Source organism: Microtus pennsylvanicus, chromosome 9 (assembly GCF_037038515.1).
Source record: "Microtus pennsylvanicus isolate mMicPen1 chromosome 9, mMicPen1.hap1, whole genome shotgun sequence".
Taxonomy (NCBI): Eukaryota; Metazoa; Chordata; class Mammalia; order Rodentia; family Cricetidae; genus Microtus; species Microtus pennsylvanicus.
Window position 1 is genome coordinate 19382337 of NC_134587.1, and position 22292 is coordinate 19404628.

The 22292-nt window shown below is 35.4% G+C and overlaps 1 protein-coding gene across 1 annotated transcript in view; it reads right to left on the minus strand.

Moving 5' to 3' along the window:
* The window catches only part of Psmd14 (proteasome 26S subunit, non-ATPase 14), an 83365-nt gene that overhangs the window by 18382 nt on the left and 42691 nt on the right, over positions 1–22292 (minus strand). The window contains exons 4-8 of the mRNA XM_075985053.1: positions 15945–16016; positions 15605–15724; positions 13409–13479; positions 12336–12486; positions 1202–1309 (exon numbers count right to left, since the gene is read on the minus strand). Coding sequence (XP_075841168.1) covers positions 1202–1309; positions 12336–12486; positions 13409–13479; positions 15605–15724; positions 15945–16016 — 522 coding nt within the window. The remainder of the gene's footprint in view (positions 1–1201; positions 1310–12335; positions 12487–13408; positions 13480–15604; positions 15725–15944; positions 16017–22292) is intronic.

Genomic DNA, 22292 nt, shown 5'->3' on the forward strand with positions numbered 1-22292 from the left:
GCTAAGGGGGTGTTGAGAAAGGTCATTATCATGGGCTAAACAGACCCAATAATATATTCTCTTGGAGCATGCAAGTATGGGCTTGTCTGTGCCCAATCAAAATCACTGGTAGCTTATTTCATACTCATTATTCTCTGTAGTTTCCCCTAACTTATTAAAAAAATTTTTTTTCAAAAGCAACATACCTCAGTTCTTAAAGACAAATATTTCACTATAACGAACAGCTAAAATGAGTGACAACAGCGAAAGTGCCTAAAACACAAAGTGGCCAGGGCTAAGCACGGCTGGACCACGGTGAACTGTTAATACCACAACTCCCCAAAGACAATCTTAAGGCAAAACAAGGTTTCGAGGGAGAATAGCAGTAGCTACTATAAACTCTTTGTCCTGAGTGTGCTATGTAATCAAACATGGTATTTTTGTCCTATTAATTAATCTTTAGAGAAATAATTACCTACACAGACACAGACTGTGCATTTAAAAACACATTTACCATAATTTCTTAGAGCACTAAAGACTTGTGTTTAAACAATGAGGCATGTAAATGGGACAGAAGAGCACTAATCACTCAAAGGGTACTGAGTGCTTGCACACCCACCAACTACTGCAACACTGGTGGATGTCACAATATGACAAAATATAAACTTACCAAGAGTAAATTTTATATGTGTTTTTATAAAATTTTAATCAAAGGTAGGGATAAAACAAAAAAAAGGTAGAAAGATTTAAGTACTACCTAAGAACTGTTTCTTGGGACCTCCTAAAAGACATTGCCTGATTTTCTCTTACTTTTTGGGTTTTGTTTGTTTTGTTTTGAAGACTGTTCAGAAACCAATATAGGTTAGCTAACTGCTCCCACCTGAAACTTTTGTTAGTCCTACTCTTAGATACTAACTAGATAAAAATGTAGAGGCTGACCTCGAACTCAGAGATCTGCCAGCCTCTGCCTCCTGAGTGCTAGGATTAAAGGTATATGCCACCATCACCTGGTTCATCTTTTCTTCATATATATATGTTTTGTTCTGTTGCACAGACTGAGTTGAAACCTGTAGTCTCCAAAGAAGCTGGGAATCTCTTTTTAAACAATAAAAGACTGCTTATAAGAAAATTAAAATGATTAAGAATTGGATCTTATAATGATGACAGCATATTTAAACACTATAAAACAGAGTTTTAACACATTATCAAATATAGTCATTACCTGGATAGACGGCTTGTTTAAGTGACCCAGATTTGAAGTTGTTTGTCTTGGTTCATGTCCTAAGACCATCATATTAGCATTGATCAATCTGAAGGCATCAATAACAACCTGTAAAACAAGGTGTCAAATCAATTCTTTTTAAAAACCAGTGACGGTGCCAAGCAACAGTGGACAAGGCAAGATCAACTTGCATCTGTTTCTGGCCTATTTCCAGAATATAATATTAATAAAATGAACCTCCTGCTGATAGTGCCATCAGTGTACCACCCTCTATCTTGTAATGGAAGGTGACACCAATTATTGCAATTTCCATGAAGCAGCAAAATATTAACTTAGCGTTTTTATTATTAAAATATGTCATTACTAAGCATACATCAAATAACCTTCATTGTTGTGCTTATTTGTTACCTAAAATTTTCACAGTCAAAACGAATGACGGGAAAAGTAAAACTGCAAGTGAGCACAAGCTAAGGGACTCCATCTAAGACCCAGCCCTGTCACATCAATTATGCCATCACAGTACTTGACATGACAACAAAATTGCAACCAGCACGTCACTTGCCCATGTGTTCTCTGCTAGTCAGATACTCTTTACTTCTTCTGACTCGGAAAGACTTTAGACCTTGTCTGATGGCTTTCAACATCCAAGCCACCAAGACTAGGAGGCACAACAGAGAAAACCAAGGTCACCATGCTTTCAGATAGAAACAATACAACATGGTTACAAGGTCATGGAAAGAAATATCTATATATGTGTGTATGTGTCTTTTGTATATTATACATTCAATTCCTTCATAACCCAGCATCATGCTAATTAGCCCTTACGTATCAAGAGATTAATAAGAATCACCTATTTTCTACTATAATTGCTGACATGCTTATAGTCATTTGAATTTGAAAGAACATAAAGCTCTTAAAAACGTGTCACTTTAGGCAATATTAAGACAAACTGCCTCTTTCCAAGACAATCTTGAAACAAGACTTGAAAATTTCTTCATTTTCCTTTAAAAGTATTAACAAAGGAGATTATCAGATTATAAAAGTCACTACTATCTGCATTTGTTTTTAGTTAGACAACTTGTGTAAGTACATGGAAATATTAAAAATTATTATTTTCAAGTTAAGCCAACTGTAATATAATTAGGTCTAAAAATATATCTTGAGGACTTCTTAGCCAAGCCTGTGCACACGTTTAATCCCAGCATTCTGGAGCAGGCAGAGACAGGCAGATCTCTGTGAGGTTGAGGCCAGCCTGAGTTACATGGTGAGACCCTGTCTCACACAAAGAAGTGTTTCTATACACTGAGGAGTCTAAAGGCTATAATTACAGCAAACATAAAATTACACCAAAACATTACAATATAGTCTAAGGTCTCTGTATTCTTCAATTGTCCTAATATTGATGATAATAATGTTTTTAATGTTGCTTTTAATTTTTGTGGTCCCAATTTTCCCCAAAATTCCTTTTGTTTAAAAGCCAAGTATTTAATCGTAACCCTACACAATTGTTTTTAATTATTAATGGTAAATTAAGACAGCAAACCATTGATTTTATTTCAACTTCTTTATGATTCCATTCTTAAGAATTCAGTAAAAATCATTTCTAGGAAAAAATTTCACCAACTACGGAAATTTCATATTACATCCCAATGAAATGCTTAAATACTTTTTTAATACCAACTACTTTCAAACTAAAACATTAGACAGCAATTTTCATGCAAGATGTTTCACTTCTATGGGTATTATAAGTGGGTGTGAAACATCATTAAAAAAATGAAAATGTGGGTTAGGGCATAGTTAGGTGGATACCATGATCTATTTTTAACCCGAAATTAATATAAAAAGGTACTTTATCCAACAATGCTGTAAGATTTTAATATGTTGTTCAATTAGTAAACTATGACCCATATGAAATGATATGTTCAGATCGATACTTCCTGAGCAATAATAGAAATGATTACACTAATATTAAAGGAATTTTCTGGAATCACTATAGCAACTGTCTTAAGGAAACTAACATGTTCAAAAACCTGCAGACCAAAATTAGATTTAGCATGCAATAAAAAAATGGCAATATATTCTACATTTTAATTTCTATACAATTTTATAATTGCCTTTTTTGCTGTGAGAAGTGGATTTTTCTTTTAGAACAACCTATCAAAATAGACTCATTAATGTCCAGTACACTAATGAGCAATGGGTGAAGAAGGTGTTAATTATGCCACAGTAAGACTCAAGAAAAAGCCCCAGTGAGAACTTGGAGGCGTGTGAAAGCTCAGGGCGTTTCTTCATGTTTGTGTATTTACAGAATGATGCAACAGAAAGACAGCAAAGTGGTCACTCCATAGTCAGGAAAATAAACCAGGATGCAGCATACTAAACAAAGAACCTTCAAGAATTTAGGCACTGAAGGGAGGAGGAGAAGAAAGAATAATCCATTTGTAAGCCATTCTGCTTTTTTTATGGCTCACTCTGAAATATGTATACATGAAACCAGTCTGTCTTGTGAACCTCAAAATTAAAAAAAAAAAGAAACAAAGAGACATAGCATCAAAATCACCTCCTCACAGCAACAATAACCTTCACACAGGAGTATGAAAAATAAAAAATCCTGTCCACGTTGAAGCCCTGTGAAGCCAATGAATCTCTATTTCCCAGCCTGACCAGTTAATTTCTTCTGGTACAAGTGCCTTGAGACTTTTCAGAGGTCACCGCAACAGTAGACAGCTTATAACAAAACCATTAGCAGTTTGGCTAGCTTAGGGAAACCTCTTACTTTCCTTTTTTTGTTTATTATCACTGCATGAATCTGCAGCATATGATAGTTTATAATTTCTCAGGCTTGTTAAATTCATGTTAAAGGTCTGTTTTCTTGTTGAATAAATTTTGTTCATATAATGCTGCCTATTTCATACACTCAGTCTTTAATAGCACCTTTGGTCTATGCGCAACTCACAGATCAAAACAGAGGACTAAAATAGGGGTTGATGATGCTATTTACATGTGTGATTCCTGCTGTCTTCTTGTTAGTAGCTTTAATATAATAGAAGACCTTGTCTGTTTTGTAATTAACACATCTTTACTGGAGAGATATTTGGAAGTGATTGCTGTGAATATACTGGTTAGTAAAATAAACACAATCACACACCACTTTCTGTTATCAGACAAATTTGTGAATTGTACACATTATACTCCAGATCAACAAACTGTGATATAACAGCCAAGTAGAAGACACATATTTATATAACCCTTTATTTTTCTGAAAATATGTATTCACTCTGACCCTGCAAATATAATTAGCTGTGGGATGTGCAGACTTCAGTACCATGGTTGCTTTACTAATTGCAACTCTTGGAAATAGATACTAAATATTTGGAAGCTGCCAATACAAAATAAAAACTGCATCTTTCTTGTACATCTGTCTTAGCTTACAAAAGCAAAATAGTTTTGAAAACAATACTGAGCTCCATGTTTATTCCAAGCACATCCAAGGGTCAAGGACCTATCATTTCATTTTAATGACGAATCTGGCTTAGTATTTAAGCTCTAATTATTTTCAAATTCATTTTAATCCATATTTTTACTTCTTCCATGAGTATACTACAGTTCATTCAATATGCTATTTTTCAACCCATGTTTTCCTAGGTCACTAAAAGAGCAGACTAAATTTCTAAAGCATCAAATTGCAATCCCAATTTTTACATTCAGAGGAAGCTATTTTTTCTTTAAGCAACGCTCACCATAATTTATGAAAATAAAAAGCATTTATTGCATGTATTTCTAGCAGTGGTTCCTGCTCATACCTCTCCTCACCCTCTCAGTGTAGCTTCCAGGGGCATTTCCAACTATGCTCTCACTGAAGTCAATGACCAAGGCAAGTGTTCCAAAACCACACAACAAAAGAAAGAACTGATGCTAACATTTATAATGCATTCACTTTCTTGAGCTAAAAGGGAGGACCAGAATCTTCCATACCTATAATGGTAGGCCTAAGACCTATAGGTAGAAATAAATAAATAGATAAATAAAAATTAAGACCAAAATCAAAGCTAAATACTTATAAAATAAAAAGGAGCTAGACAACACAGTGACATGTAAAAGCATATAAACCTAGTGACGCACAGGCCCCATCTCTAAATCACTATGAACATGAGAGCATGAGGAGGGCGGCACCGCACCGAGCACTGCTGCCTGGAAATGGCCTGTTATCAACTTCTTAGTTTGCTTCTAGATTCCTTAAAAATTAAGAATGAGTGTGACCTGGCAAATACTGAAATACTGTGGAGGTTTGTGACCATTTCGTTACTTCTGCTGCTATGCACTGCCACACGTCTATAAGATAAAAACATTTTCTGTCTCTTGTAAGCCCAGAGCATAAAAAATTCAGAGATATCTTACTTTTTATGCCATTTCCAATGAAAAGCACTAAGAACTAAAACTGACTCATGCCAAACGCATATCACTGGATTGCTGTGATTTCTTGGTCTCAAGTTTGCAACGCGGAAATTATTTATAAAAAGTCAATTTTAGCTCTGGAAAAGAAATTCCTATGTGAATGTACAGTTTCTTTCTTCATCCTCAGAGAATTGCTTACTGTAGCTACAGATCTGTACTACGATTTCAATATACTGGGGAGAATAGGGATGGGGCAGAACTAGCATAATGTACTTTTCTGACAAGTGAAGACATGCATCAAAATTCAAAGAGTTAAACCCACAAGTTTTGAGCATATAACCCTTAAGGAAAGCATATCAATTTATAGAAACTAGTATGGTAAAGGTAATTAGACATTTCTAGATCCATGAAACTGTGAGAAAAAAAAATATAAGTCATAAAAAAAAGTCTGGCAGAACTTTTTAGTGTATGCATTTAGTTAGGAGTTTGAGTGCCTACGCGTGAGTCAGAAGGTAAAATTCTATGTCTATCACCTGCTAGACAAGTGGCCTACGACAAGTTACTTATGTCTCAATCTCCTTGTTTACTCAAGAATGATACTTCACAGAGTTGGTGATAAGATTAAATAATACATCTCTTGTTAACTGTGGTCCTCACAAAGCTCTTCCCTTCAGATCTGTCTCTCTTTACTAGAACCTGCTGTGGACAGCACAGATGACTTCTGAACTCCAGCTGATGCACCTTTTAATCCACTGGGCAGTCGCACCAGGCAATGCATCTCCTGGGCTGCTCCCAGCCAAGGACTAAAAATAACCACTGTACAAGAATCTAGCTATCACTGCCAAAATAAAGATGCCTTTGAAAAGTAACTGTGACTCTTCAACTCTCATCAGCCTATGGTGAGGCTTTTCCCACCTCAGGCCAGGTTCCTCTTGTCCCATCCCACGGTCAAATTTAACAACTGTCTGGAAGTTCATGCCTTTATTCAGTATGAGTGTTTTCTCCAAATGAATGTGTTACATGTCTAATTTCAGTTTGGCATAAGATCCCTGCAGCATCTAACCTGACACAATTAATAAAATAGTACTGCGAGAGCAAGCAAGGTGAAAATTTGCCCTAAAATTCAAATCATTGATTTGTTGTCCTAAGACACTTGGTATATGAAAAAAAAAATGAGGAAATTAAGGAGATAAATTTTAAGGTTTTTTTTTTTCCTTAGAAAAAGTTTTGGTTAAAAATAGAAAGAAAATGTGGTTAAACAACACTATCCTTTAAAAATGTTTTTGTGATTATAATTACATTGTCTGTTTTCCCTTTCCTCCCACCAAACCCTCCCATGAACACCCTAAGTCTTTTGCTCCCTTTCAAATGAATGGTCTTTTTCTTTAATTGTTGCTACAAACACACACACACACACACACACACACACACATGTAGGTATGTATATAATGAAAAATGTCTAGAATCTTTACCCATGCATGATAAATACTTTTCTACTCACAGGTGACAAACAGCACACTGAATACTGAGATCCTTAGGGGACTTCTAATGAAGTCCTATCACTTACAGGTTGCTGGTCTGAAATTAACTCAGAGTGCTAGGTGTCTCTGGTACCTACAGCCAGCCTACACAAAACAAACCCGTGATTTCAAATCCTGTTCTAGTGTACACGCTATGGTAACAAAACTGAGTTCACATAAAGGATGCAAAGTCCCTACAAGTGTTAGCACGGCAGTGGGCAAGGAAGGACATACTTTGATTTTCTTTAAAGAGGATGGTGTTGGTGCAAAAAAGATGTAGATACCTTCCTTGCCCACTGCCATGCTAGCATTTCTCAGAAGATAAATGTATTTAGCATAAAAATATCAAATAAATTCCTACATAACTTAACTTTTAAATTTTGCTTATTAATAGGTAGAAACAGTCTTTCCAAACCATCTCAATAATCAAGAAGTAAACTGTACTGGATAATAACCAAAATAACATGTTTATAAATAAGGAAACTAAGGTTTATATAACTCAAGTACATTAAATGAGATGTTACATGTATAAGAGATAGAACTATGATTTGTACCTATATGGACACTAAGACTAGTCATTAGCAAGCTATTTGATACAATGACTGCACTAACACAAACACTAGAATAGACTAAATTTCGCTTACACAAAAGCAGGGTTTAAAGACTCACTCCTGGGTATCTACTACATAACAGTAGCAATAGAAGAACAATAAAGACCACCAGAATAGAATAAATACATAACAAGATGAAAAACTCAAGAAAGTACTTTTGTGTACTATTTTATGTGTGAAAAAAGCTATCAATTATCTATTTAAAAGCCCTTATCATTAGGTTTGACAATATCCTCTCATTCCCTTACCACTGTTTAGTTTCAGTCATGTAGCAGAGGCAGACTACACTGGAAGTCTCACAGAACACTGTTTCATTTAGAAAGAAATCTGTACAATAACAGGATGTAAAACATGACAATAAACACCTAGTACTCTAATAACTAGTAGCGTAACAACTGAGGAACTCCGCCACCATGTCTTTGAAGAAAATTTACCACTATTATAAATTCTTCTTAGGAAATTATAGTTAACACATTAAAACTCAAAACTAAGGCCTAGGTTTAGAAAAGTCCCCCTAAAACTGACAAAAGAGCTAATGACAAATCACCCTACAATATCACCTTAAAAACTAACGTGATATTGCAGGAAAAGATTTCTGAGCCACTGTTACCCACACAAAACTTTTACTACAGATCATAGACAACTCTTCTTTTTTTCTGTGTCTCTAGTACATACCCAGCACACAGTGGGAATGGCTAGAGATAACTGGATGGCTAGGGAAGTAAAAGCATTCAATAAACCAAAAGTCAGTAATATTCTTATGGGCAATGGGACATTCATGGTTTTAATCTCTATATTTCTAAGCTAATACAGCTGCATCAAATTAATTTTAAATATAATCACACCACTGGAAATGAATAGCAAGTACTAAAGCAAAATCAATTAGCTTAGTGACTGTATTACTAACACAGGAGCTTTAGCTTAAAATAAACGCTACCTCTACACATAGCATTTATTCCCTTACATGCCATTCAAATCTTGTTAAAAATTTTATCATCTGTATAAATGCTATGAATTTTATCTCTTTACATACTTGTTTTTTTAAAGAGAAAAAGTAGAACTATTTTTTGAGAAATTCAAAACTACCACCATCTTAAAATTAACATGAAATGTTGTGAAAACATTTTTCCCAATCCCTAAATATGTGGTAGGGGGAGTAAGCCCTTAGAATATTCATTCTCTAATTCATTTTTCCTGTGCTTGGATTTACTTTCCAGCGCTCCACGTTTAGTAGAAGATCCCTGTTTTAAACTCTAGTCTCTGCAAAAGAATGAACAGCATTCCTTCTGCAGTCTTCCCACATGGCAGAAGAGCTTCTCTTAGTGATGTCTTCATCATCCGCCCTTCAATGCTTAGCCACAGTTGAACCTGCTTGCTCAGGGCATACTGTTTTCTGATTTACTCTGAACTTACCAAGTATGCTATCAAAGTATGCTTTTATATAGTGGCAAATATGGGATTCCGATCTGCAGTCAGATAAATATCCCATTTTCAACAGTTTATAGAAGATTTCTCATTAGGTTAAATAAACATGTTTGAAGACACTACTTAGACTAAAGGGTCATTAGTTCCCCTTAAGCTGTCAGCAGAAAACAGGCACTACAATTACAGCATCTCACCAACAGCAACCTAGGCAAGCAAAGTCAAGCTTCTAAATCAATATGTTTTAAAGAAATAACACATAGGTGCATATGTGAGTTGTATAGTAGCTTTCAGATGCTGCTCAAAGCAATAAGCCCGCAGTGAGCACATGAAAGACGTGTAGGAATGTGACAGGCTGAGCCCACTTCGGAAGCTACTGAGCTGGATCAAGCCCCACTGCAGGGGACTGCAAAGCAAACTAGGCAAGAGGTTACCACTGTGCCATTGGAAGCTCTGGTTATGTGTACTTTACAAATAAACTGAAAACTAAACAACAGAATCTTGGAACTACTTCACTAAATAGTTGGGTTCAAGAGCTCACTGGTAATCTCTATGCATTTACTCTCCACTTACATTATGAATTCATAGCAAAAATTTTCTCTCGTATCATTTAAAACCATTTCACTGAGAGACATGAATTCATCATATAGTGACTTTATTATTTGTGGTGGTCTTACTGCTTGGTCCCAGGGAATAAACCCATCTAATACAAATTAATAGAACATCCATCAAATGGGGGAAAAAAATCAATTCATACATAGTACCTACTACAAATGATAGGAACTACTATTTAGAATTCAGAGAAACCTGAAGTTCTCTCCCACGACTTAAACTACAGGAAGCTGAAGGAAGTGACAACCTTGTCATACTAACTTAAAAGGCTATGCAATGACCTCTGGTGCTCACTTTCCACTCTGGTTATAAATAACCCATAAAATTTAATATTAAAGAGCAAATAAAAAAGCTTAAGGGCTATATAATTTTAGAGTTGGATTTCTTTGTTTATTTTTATGAGCAATAATAATAGCAACAGTAACAGAAGTAGTGTCTATCTCTAGGATTAAGTCCAAATGGTTATTACTCTAATATAGGTATTATTCAATAAACTAGTCAAGTCACCCTAAACGAAAATTGAGCTTACTGGGAATGAACTAAGATGACAAGGAAACAATCATTAATCATCTAAATTGCTAAAAAACATAGGTAATCTTGGAATTTATAAAAATGAAAATCTACAGAAAAAGGTTTTAAAAGTATGAACAGAGTTCCACCTTTATCTACAAACTGTCATCTTAACTCTTGATCTAATCACTGCTTTGCTAAATATTTTGACAGTTTTGATAAATCACATAGCAAGGAAGGGAAAGTACAATGTTATTCTTCATCTTTATAAATGAATATTCTTAAATTTTATGATTTAACTAAAATATTCCATCATAGATTTACTAACATTTAATTTGATTTATACTGTCAAAAGCTCTTGACTGTTAAGAGTCTTAAGTTACAACCAAGCAAAGGTGTCAAAAAGGTGCACTATATACTGACAAAACTTGATCATTTCGGCTAACATAAAGTAATTTTCCATATTTTAAAAAATTAGACGAAACTGTCAAAACCTATGCTTTAGGTATAGTTTTAGCTATAACTTTTACTGAAATATGAATTGCAACTGACCAGACCTAATGAGTATTCAGTATTACACAACACTTGAATTAAGTTTTGAATTTAAAACTGCTATTTAGAACTATACTTGATAAGCCCTAATTATTGTTTGTAATCTCTGTGGTGGGAGCTTCACAAGTTTTAATTCTGTATTTCTAGAATAATAATTATTATTAAATTAAGTTGCTGAAAAGACACCTTAAACATCAGAAAATTATACTGTACTTTAAATTATAAAGTTAGTAAGCAATAAGGATTTTCAATTCCTTCGTCAGTATTAAGTTACAACATTCTTAGTAAAAGAGAAGGCAAATAAATTGAAATTCAGGGATACAGCAAACACTAGAAGTTAACTTAAATTGCTAGTCTATGTTTGGGGGACAGTTCTGCTGTTGAAAAGCTACATTACATCTCATAGGATCATGCTTTAAAGAAGACCTCAATTTTTATGCATCCTAACAATGTGGTATCAAAAACCATTCAATTTCAAATTTGCAACACAAAGAATCTATATTTTAACAATCACATTTAGTTTGTTTCAGCTGCTGAATAGATGTAAATGTAACCCACACCACTATCAAACTCTAGGTCTAATAGATATCAAGCTAATATTTATTTCTAAGTGCTTTAAAAATTATTCGTAAAACCTGCATAAAAAGGATTCCATGAATGTATTGTGATTTTACTTTAACAATTATTCTGCACTACAATGGAAGTACATGCTCAAACAAGACACCTCAGCAGTATTTTAAAGCAGTAACCACCTAGCCAATTTCTGTATGTTCTGTAGTTTTTCTAATCCACTCTCCCTGTGGTTGAGCAAAATCGAATTGCCTCTCACATTTGCAGACAGCTCTGTGAAGGTGATAATAGAGCTGCACCCTGCTGTCATGAGGCAGGAAATAGGAAAATGGCATATGGGGCTAGAAAGAAAGAAATAAGGGGAAAGAACGAAAGAACGAACAAAAAAAAAAGAGAGAGAGAACTAAACAAGAACAAAAGAGATTTCAACAAAGAACAATATAACCCAATGTGTTCTGCAAGTTAACCTCTTTTCAGAATCAGTCAGCATATTTAATCATTCATCTGTGTCCTAATAGCAAATACATGAATGGCTGATTACCAAGTCTTTGGGCAAGTTTTCATTGTCTAAAATATTTGGAAAATACAACTCCAGAATACATTTTGCATAACGTCTGAAAAAATAGAGCCCTTTAAATGAACGGTTTTAGAATGTACTGATATTTATTAAAATATTAATAGAATATATAAAGCAGCAAATATACATATTATATGTAAGCAATCTTATACATATAATGTATACATATGTATAGAATGTATAAAGTAAGAAAATGAGGTATAAAGCTTTCAGTATGGTTTAACATTCAAATTCATGAATTTTTTTTTAAAATTGAGAATAAACATTCATTCATGATAACAGCAAACTTAAAATCCCTACATAATGTGTTAAATTGCTAATATCATGCCATATTTATGGACTTGCATACTTTTAAAAGACTCTACCTTTCCTTTCACACTCTGAATGGGATCCACAACCACTGCCACAGCTCTCTCCGACAAGGCTTCAAAGCTCTGCTGAGTGTTGATATCCACACCAGAAAGCCAACAGCCAAAGCCAGGGTGACTGTGATACCAACCAACAACCATCTCAGGCCTGAAACAAAGAGGGCATTCAGACACTTGGAACACAACAAGTAATACACTGATGATATGAGAAGAAACAACACACTAACAGGGTATAAATTAAGAAAAGATGAAAACACACAGGTGTGAAAAAGCACCATTAGAAACTCTGAAATCGGGCACCATATTATCCAGAAAACATGGCAGTGAGCAAGTGTGACAAAGGAGTTGCTATCATTAAGAGATGCACATTAGCAGTGGTAGATAAGGCTTTCAGCTTTTCACCTTGTTACCACACTTTCTCAGAGCCAGTTTTTAGCCTTTCAGCATTCAAGTAAATATCTACTCTTTAACTCCTTAGCTCTGGGAGCTGGATTTTTCAGGCACAGAGTACATTTTTTAACAATGGACACCAGGATCCACTGTTGTGAAAGGATTAAATATCAATTAAACCAGCAGTAGAACTAGGAACTCAGTCAAAAACCAATTTGCACTGCTCTGCTCAGCTGCTGAGCCTTTTGCTAACATTAATTTTGAAGTTTTTTTCCACAGTAGAAGAATCTGAGCAAGAGAATGACAACCATTGGGAGACTTAGTCTGAGGGGGGAAATACTTGGATTACACTGTCTTTAAAACTCATATCAACAAACATCTATTCAGAACTGCATTCGACTGCAATTCTCAAATATACAGACAGAACCTACTAGGTCTTTTGATTACAAGTCAATACAAAGTAACTCTAGATGCTAAAGAGAGGGACATTATAGCTCAAGCCTACCACATGACAGCTGAGAATCTTAATACAAGGCAGTTTTCTGGTTGCGAGATTTTCATTGGCGGGTCAACCACACTGATTCTTCCCCTTGGAATGATGCCCATAAATACCCATTAACTTTAAGGTACATTTCCAAAAGTATTTTCATTTACAAAAAATGCTAGTGTATAACACTTACCTTCCTGTTTGTTTCAGCATATCCAACATTTTGGCTTGGAACACTGGATCAACTGCTTCTACACTGACACCCTAGATTATGGGGGGTGGGGGTGGGGGATAGACAAAGAAATTTATAGGTTTTGATACATGTATTTGAAAGCTAATCAAATCATTGAACCCAAAGATTTATAGCAACAAAATTTCTAAATCTGCCAAGTATTGAATTGTTATTAGCTAATAATTAGACAACATTTAGGGTGCTAAAAGTTTATAGTTATTGTCATATATATTTCTGATTATATATATGTATCATCAGAAGTACCAAATAGCTGACAAATTATGATTTTTTTTAGTTATAACTACCTATGGCAAGCATACCTCCTAATACCATCCCAGCATCAGAATTTAAATCTAATCTAGCTAAACAAGCCAGTTTATCATAAGCACTTCCACCAACCAAAGCAAAAATCACACTGAATTCCAATAGAGAAGGCATACTGGAAAACAAGAATACACACTTTGATGCTGGGCTAAGATTATCTTTCTGGGGTTTTGTTTTCATTATTATAAAGAGGAGAAGATGAAGAGAAGTAAAGGAAGGCAGGGATGGGGGGAGATGAGAGAGGGGGATGAAATGAAGACACAAGCCTCTACAGAAGAGTCTACTGACTCCTGAACCAATGAAATACTTTCTGACTCTATTACAGAGGGTGAATATAAGCATCAAAATCGCCTATTTTATACTGTCAGACAAACATTTACATGGAAATGTGATAATAATATATTGGAATCATTTATTTTCCTGATTATCTACACAGGGACTATATAAAACAGAAATAAGTTCATTGTTATGTCTTTTTACATATTTTCATAGAAAAAGATATAATAGTAAGATTTCAATGTAAATGTAAATTGTAGGTATTAAGTGCTTCTATATCCAAAAGAACAAAAAGTTTAATGATTACCTAGAAAGACAAAAGAATTCTAAATCAAGTTACCAAGCAAAAATTCCAACAAAAAAAAACAAGATATAGTATAGATTTTCCTATTGCTTTGTATTATTTTCAAATCTTTTGCATACTATAGCAACTAGTCCATAGAAATACTTGTTTCATGTGTGTATGTATGCATGGCATCATTTAAATGTGTATAATTTGTTTCAAGTATATAAGGATCCTCAAACAAGAGTAAGCATCTTCACCTGACACGCCTTGCCAGCCTTAACTAGAACACTGCCACAGCAGAGGGAAGCCTCCATCCAGAACACAGAGAAAACACACAAGTGAGACTGCTAAGTGTCATGGTTTGAGAATTGTAGAACTAACACTGACAATTTTTATCTGAGACGGTGTAATGTAGGATGGGATGGCTTCAAAGTGAAGACTCAAGACAAGAATGATTCTGAATTCCTCATCTCCTTCTTTCACCTCTCCAGTGCTGGGACTCAAAGCATTAAGCCACTACGTTGCCTTTTATTACTGGGGTTTTTTTTTTTCATATTTTCTTTAAATCCAACAGGGTACAGAGGCACACACCTTTAATCTCAGCACTCCAGTGCAGAGGCAGGAAGATCTCTGTCAGTTCAAGGATGGCCTATACTACATAAAGAATTCCAGGCTAGCAAGGACTATACGCTGAGATCCCTATTTCAAAACAAACCAAAACAGCCTAAATGCACCACTTCCTATAAAAATCGCCTTCAGTAAATAAAAGGCGGAGCAAAATTACCTCTATAAAGAAAACATTTTAAATCATGTAGATTGCTTTAAAAAATCTACATTTTACTATTTAACATGTAAAAATCATTCACTTTCATACATAGCACACTAAAAAAAAATCATAGACTTCAAAGCATTGGAAACCTCACAGGATTAATTTACACCCATTCCAATTTTATATAATAGTCTCTAAAAATTTTTGAGCAGATATTGAGAGTAATTAATATAATACCCTACTTTTATAACAACTAACTTTAAAGCCAGCTTGTTTGGCTCACTAAAGGAAAGAATAAGGAAGTTAGTACTAGCATCATTGAGTCCATAGTACAGTTAAAAGACTGATTTAATTCAACACAAGATAAAATTCATACTATTAGTCTTATGATTGCTGCTTTCTACTGCAAAGAAAAAACATAAAGGGATGAACATCATTTTGAATTTAAAAAAAAAGAAAAGAAAAATGAAACAAGAAGCAGCCAACATGAAGAACTACTCACAGTCCCTGACTGTGGCATAGCGAACACATCAATCACTCTGACGGTGTAATCGTCAACAAATTCGCCAAGCATGAGACCCATAACTTCCATAGGAACTCCAGCACGGCCATGTTTTAGCATCTGTAAAGAGGAAGAGGTACAGACACAAAGCACATTTATTTGAGATCTTGACTCACACACACCCATGCTGCCGAATAACCTAGTTTGCTTCTGTGAAAATAAAAGCCAATTTTATGGATGTACCCTAAATAATACTGATGCCTGAGGGAATTAAGGTGATAAATATGCCGAAGTAAAAGAGAGACTGCAAAAGAAGCAAGTAACTCTATTCCTTCCTTACCTTTAGCAATGCCAAGGAAGAGATATAGACTTGTTCTGCGGTGTCCACGGCAGGAGCATCTGTAGGTGGACCCTAGGAACAAGTTCATCAGTTACTATAACACACAGAATAGTGAAGTAAGAATTAAAGTTATATGTGAAATAAACTTGATTATTTTAATAAACATTCTAGAAAAAATCAAGTATTTTTTAATCCAATTACAATACAAATAATCATGAAGACATTTACAATTCTTAAACATAAAGGTAACAGTCAAAACTCAGTACCCTGACTTTCCAATAGGCATAAAGTTTATTTTCACAGTGCTCATCTACCTTGGCTATAAAATAATTATTGTCAATTACTGCAACATTTGTTACAATATAATATTAATATGAATGCCAAATCCTATTGGACTAGCTTGATAAACTGAAGGATCATAAAAACAGCAAATCCTCAGCTTCAGCTGCGGACAGTATGCAGCTTAGGAATATGGGCTCACTTTGCAGTTCACAGAGTGGGAGGGAAGGCGGAAGAAGACTTCTGATCCCTAGGGGAAGAGCTGTGAGTGAACACACACTCTGCACTGGCCTAATGTTGTTCCCTTCCTACACAAATCTGAAACAACCAGGTAAGATCAGGTGGGCAGCAGGAAAATACCCCCAGTAACTAACCACTGCCTTTCATACTATAACAGGCTAATGATCCAAGTAAGCTTCTCCCAGAAAGAAAAAAAATCTCTGTAGGTTGTCAAAATGAGACTCATAGAGCAACTTGGGGGTCTTTGCACTTAAGGTACCTTCACCCCAGCAGCCAATAAATACAATTCCATGCCAAGCAGTACACATCATTAAAAAATTTAAAAAAAGTCTGCCTTTCTTTCTTTAATATTGGGATGTGCAGAAGACAGTTCCTAACTGCTGTGACCTTTTCACCCTTCTACCATGTCAGAGATGCTAACCGCTCATCCTCGTTTGCATTTATGCTTTTACTTGCTGAAATTAAACAACTGCTTTACTCATACTCCACCAACAGTCTACGTGTTTTCTATCGATTTCTATCAGGGGCATTTAAAAATCTCACAGTATTTGCTGGGAAGATTAACTAGAACTATAGATGGTTCCCAAGTCAAACTCTCCATTTATCATCACTGAATGCAGCTTTGCTGATTCTTTCAACTAGATTTTCAAAATGAAAACCAGCTGGGAAGCCAAAGCACTTTATGCTGAAGTTATAAAAGTTTTAATATTTTAATTCCATTCACTTAGTGGAAATTTGTTTTTTTTCTTTTCTTTATTCTCCTTTTATCAATAAAAAAAAAGAAAAAAAAAGAAACTTAAGAAAGATTAAGAACTGGGGCTGGAGAGATGGCTCAGTGTTAAGAACACTACCTGCTCTTTCAAAGGACCCAGGCTTGAATTCCAGCAAGCCTGTGATAGCTCACAAATGAGAACATTACGTCTCCTCTGGCCTCCACAGGCCCTGCACATATGCGGTGCACAAACATATGTATAGGCAAAACATCTCTATACATAAAATATAAATAAATTAATAAAAAAATTTAAAGACATGAAGAAAAAGTGGAAGACTGTGTGAAGTCAGAGGTGATGATACATTTGTGGAAGTTAGCTTTAATATGATAAATACCATATTCAAGTTATTTCTTGGACATAGAACAACTTTAAAAATTGTATGTGTCCTTCTTTTAACCCAATTTGGTAATGCCAACAAAAGTGGGGCTTTTTTTTTTTTTTTTTAGTTTTTATTTCATGTGCGTTGGTGTTTTGACATGGGTGTCAGGTCCCCCGGAACTGGAGTTACAGACAGTTGTGAACTGCCATGTGGGTGCTGGGAATTGATCCCTGGTCCTCTGGAAGAGCCATCAGTGCTCTTAACTAACCCCTGAGCCATCTCTCTAGTTAAAATGGTCTTTTTCAACTTGCCAGAAAATAATTATTAAGAAGAAAAAAGTGACCACATTTTCACCTAAATATATCACTAACAGAATCCAGGAACTATTTCGGTCATCAGTGTAAGAAAACTGCCTTCACTGTATGTTTTTTGTTTGTATGTAGCAAAGTATCTGGCACACAGCAAGAACTCAGTAATACTTCCTGAAGAAATGAATCAATAAAAATGGAATAGGAAATCGATAGAACTAAAGACTTTCCAGCAGTTATCTGAGAGGAAGCAAGCACATGCAAAGGGAGAGAGTTTACTTCTCTTACAACCTATTTTCTTAAGGTTCAGAATCACACTAACAGAAGCCCTGTGTTAGGAAAAACCACGGCCCTTTTGGTATGAGTGCTGTCTGTAGGACTATCAGAGATGTTTACTGTATGAGCGCTGTCTGTAGGACTATCAGAGATGTTTACTGTATGAGCGCTGTCTGTAGGACTATCAGAGATGTTTACTGTATGAGCGCTGTCTGTAGGACTATCAGAGATGTTTACTGTATGAGTGCTGTCTGTAGGACTATCAGAGATGTTTACTGTATGAGCGCTGTCTGTAGGACTATCAGAGATGTTTACTGTATGAGCGCTGTCTGTAGGACTATCAGAGATGTTTACTGTTTGCTCCACCTACCTCTCCAGAACTCCTCCCTATCCCAACAGGATCTCTACCCGCCCTCCTTTCCCTCTTGCTTCCCTTCCTCCAAAGTCTTGCTAATTGAACCAGGTTGGTTTCAAAGGCTTCAGCCTCCTGACCTCTCTCTCAGGTGTGGGCCATCTATTTTATCTCTTAATCATGTTGGCCAGAGAATAAAATTACTTGGCGTGGGGATGGGGTACTGGCAAGAAGTAGAGAGAGGTTGGTAGCAGTTAAATGTACAGTGAGACAGGAAAAGGAGAGGGAAGAGAAACTGGGGTAAATAGGAGAGCGGTGAGTGTCTCGTCTAGGCTGCAGCACACCTGTACGTACAGTGAGACAGGAAAAGGAGAGGGAAGAGAAACTGGGGTAAACAGGAGAGTGGTGTCTCGTCTAGGCTGCAGCACACCTGCATGTCCGTCCGTCTACACTCACCTGTGAGGAATAGAACGCAGTGAGGCAGTAAGGACGCGACCCCACTAAAGACTCTGGACAGAGTTCAGAGAGGGATGTAAAACCTTCAATAGCTAAATAACAAAGACTTAGCCTCAAGAGGGGAAAAAAAGTGGAATTATAGAAATCTACACAAAGTGGTTTTTTGGTAAACAGTTCTGTAGACCAGCATACTGATAATTCAAAAAAATCATCCAAAAATTGGAATAACAAACATTTTAAAAACCTCTGTCAGTAAATATGATTTTCTTTGTAATATAGTTTTAAAGACAAGATTTAAGAAGAAGTTACACAAGAAGGAATAGGGACAAAATAACATAAATGTATTGTAGGTTCCATACAGTGAATATAATATTATCTCTTATAAATGGAAAGGGATAGAATTCAGTGGTGACTATTCTAGAAAATAACTGTTTAAAAGTTAGAACAGAGTTTATGAGCATCTTCTTACCAAGTCAGGGGGATAAAGGGAATGAACCACAGACTGGCTGGACAGCAATGGAAGAGCCAGGTGCTGGGGGCGCTCCAGCTTTGTGGACACTATTGTGGGACGTTGTGGAGAGACTTGCTTTTTCTATTTTTACAAACAGGTTTGTTTAGAGCTACAAGAGTCAGTGTACTGAACAGTAAAAAGTTTTACCTGCAGCCATTCAATTTCAAGTCTTTTAACACACACAATCAAAAAACAAGAAAAATTTAAAAATACCAAATGTTATAAGATGAAATAAACTGTTTATGAACAAATACAATGATGAACAATGTCTTGTGTTAAAAAGATACATGTACCTCCAAGTTGATTTAAAGTAGAAATTCATGTGTATGTTGCTAAAAAGTAATGATACAAAGACTTAGAAAATTAGCCAACAAAAAAAACTGACTTAACTGAACAATTTAGGAGCAGACATGTTCAGATTTTGGAACATCTGCAGTCTAAACCAATTAAGCACCCAGAATTTAAAAATCCAAATTGCTACAAATCTCTCGCTCTTTTTTTTTTTTTTTTTTGGAATGCACGTTACTGTGAAAGCCACAGTGGCTACTATGGTTTGTGATTCTTCACTGAAACAGAATAACACTGCATAATAGTAAACCATCTTTGCACTTCTAAAAATCAATTAAGTAGTTTGCATTTACATTTTGTTTTTTAGATTAAAAGTGACATTGGCCCATTCCTCTTTGTTAAGATTATTAGGTCTTGATATCATTTATAAAATAATCTGGAAACTTTTAGAAGTTTTCTAGTTACAAAGCTTTCCATTTATATATCTGCTCTGTACGTACATTAAATTATCAAGTATTTAAAATTCAGTGAGTTCACTATTAAAACATTTGGCTCTGCAGCAACTTTTAGAGCTAGCTGCTGTAAATCTTTCAGTCAATGCATTGATAAATACAGGTTATCTCCATCTTGAACCTAAATAGACTTCTATGCTATTTTGAACATTTCACTTAATTAGTTTTCCAAGTTGCCACCATAGAACTGAACATATTTTATTTTTCTTTTTATATTGCTTAATAGAAGCATTAAAAACTAAATTTGCTTCTCTCTATCATGCTACAGTATTAACGAGCTACATTAAAAAAGAAAAAGCATGGCAAAGGCTTTTTAAAACTTTTTTTTTTATTTTATGTGCAACAGTGTTTGTTGTGCCTGCATGTATGTCTATGTGCGGGTGTCAGATCTTGGAGTAACAGACAGCTGTGAGCTTCCATGTGGGTGCTAGGAATTGAACACTGGTCTTCTGGAAGAGCAATCAGTGCTCTTAACCACTACACCATCTCTCCAACCCCTGCAAAAACTTTTCTAACAATGAATGTCTATATGAGCAGTAACATATCTGACAGGTAAAAAGCAATCGATGAAAGAATACACAATTTAAAATATAACCTAAGGCTACACAGATAAACCCTGTCTTGAAAAACCCAAAAAAAAAATCAAAAATTTCTGAATACTAAAAAGTTAAAAAGGAAAATAGTCTGAAGATTAGTTGCCTCCTACTAGTTATGTCAAAAAAAAGTCATTACAGAAACAAATTTTTAAAATTACTGAGCCCTCAGCAGAAACACAAGCAAAGAATATAAAAGCTAATTATATAAGAAACACAAAATGATATAAACATGAAAAGTGTTCAACCTCCTACCTGACCTTCTTTAATTAAAGCAATACCAATTAACACATTACGACTTTTTTCCCAACAAGACAAGTTTTACAGTGTCCACTTTTGGAAAGGGTAATGAAGGAAACACTGAGCTGCACTGGTGGTGATATGAACTGGTGTAATCCATCAAAAGCAGCTGAACAATGTATAGCAACAGCATTAGGGTTGTACAAACTTTGTGACCTATTTCTTCACTCCTAGAAATTATTTGAGTAAATAAACAAAGATGTTTGCAGGAACTAGAATGTTCATAGCTGTCTTTAAATAATGCAAATAAACCCAAGAACTTAACCTACAATTAAAGACCATAGTTGAAGCCTTATCCTCTGGTAGCTTTAGTCATCTTAAACAGCAATAAGCACACACTTAAAGCAAGTATCTCAATCTGTGCTATAGGAACAGGGTTTTTCTATGTAGCTCTACCAGTCTTGGAACTCATTACATAGACCAGGCTAGCCTCGCAATCACAGAGATCCCCCTGCCTCTGCTCCCGGAGTGCTGTGGCTTAAAGGAATGTGTGTGACATCAAGTCCAACTATCAGAGATATTTTAATTAAGAATCCTGAAAGAAGCCCCCCTTAAAGTGGAAGGAAGAGAGGGAGGGAGAGAGGCAGGCAACAGGAGAAAAGGGTAATGCGTATGAAACTACCATGATTGTGAGAATCACTCCACAAAATATAAACATATCAAATCATCACATATAATTCAAGACCATACAATTTTGTCAACTATAGCTCAATAAATATGAGGTAACAAAAAGGAAGGCTACAAGGAGTGTAGCCACCAAACACACTGGCATGAAGGCCGATTCTCCAGGGCTTTTATGGAAGGGAAAGCTAACTAGCCGTCAATCCAGTCTGCAAAGCGAACAGGTAGGCTTAAGTGTTTACTAGTGCAAAGTATTTTTAAGCACTAAAGGATGGAGATTTTTGGCCAGTTCTTGACTTTTAAGTAAGAGATTCCACAATTAAAAAATAATTTACTCTCAAAATCTACAGCATCACAGGACAGGAGCATGAGAAAAGTCATGACAAACTATGAAAACTGTGAGGACATTTAGTAAAAACAAAACACCCTTTAAATACCTGAAAAAAAAAATCTGACAGAATACAACTGTTAGACTAATAGTTCTGAACGCACAAACTCTGAACTGGTCCTGCCTCTATCA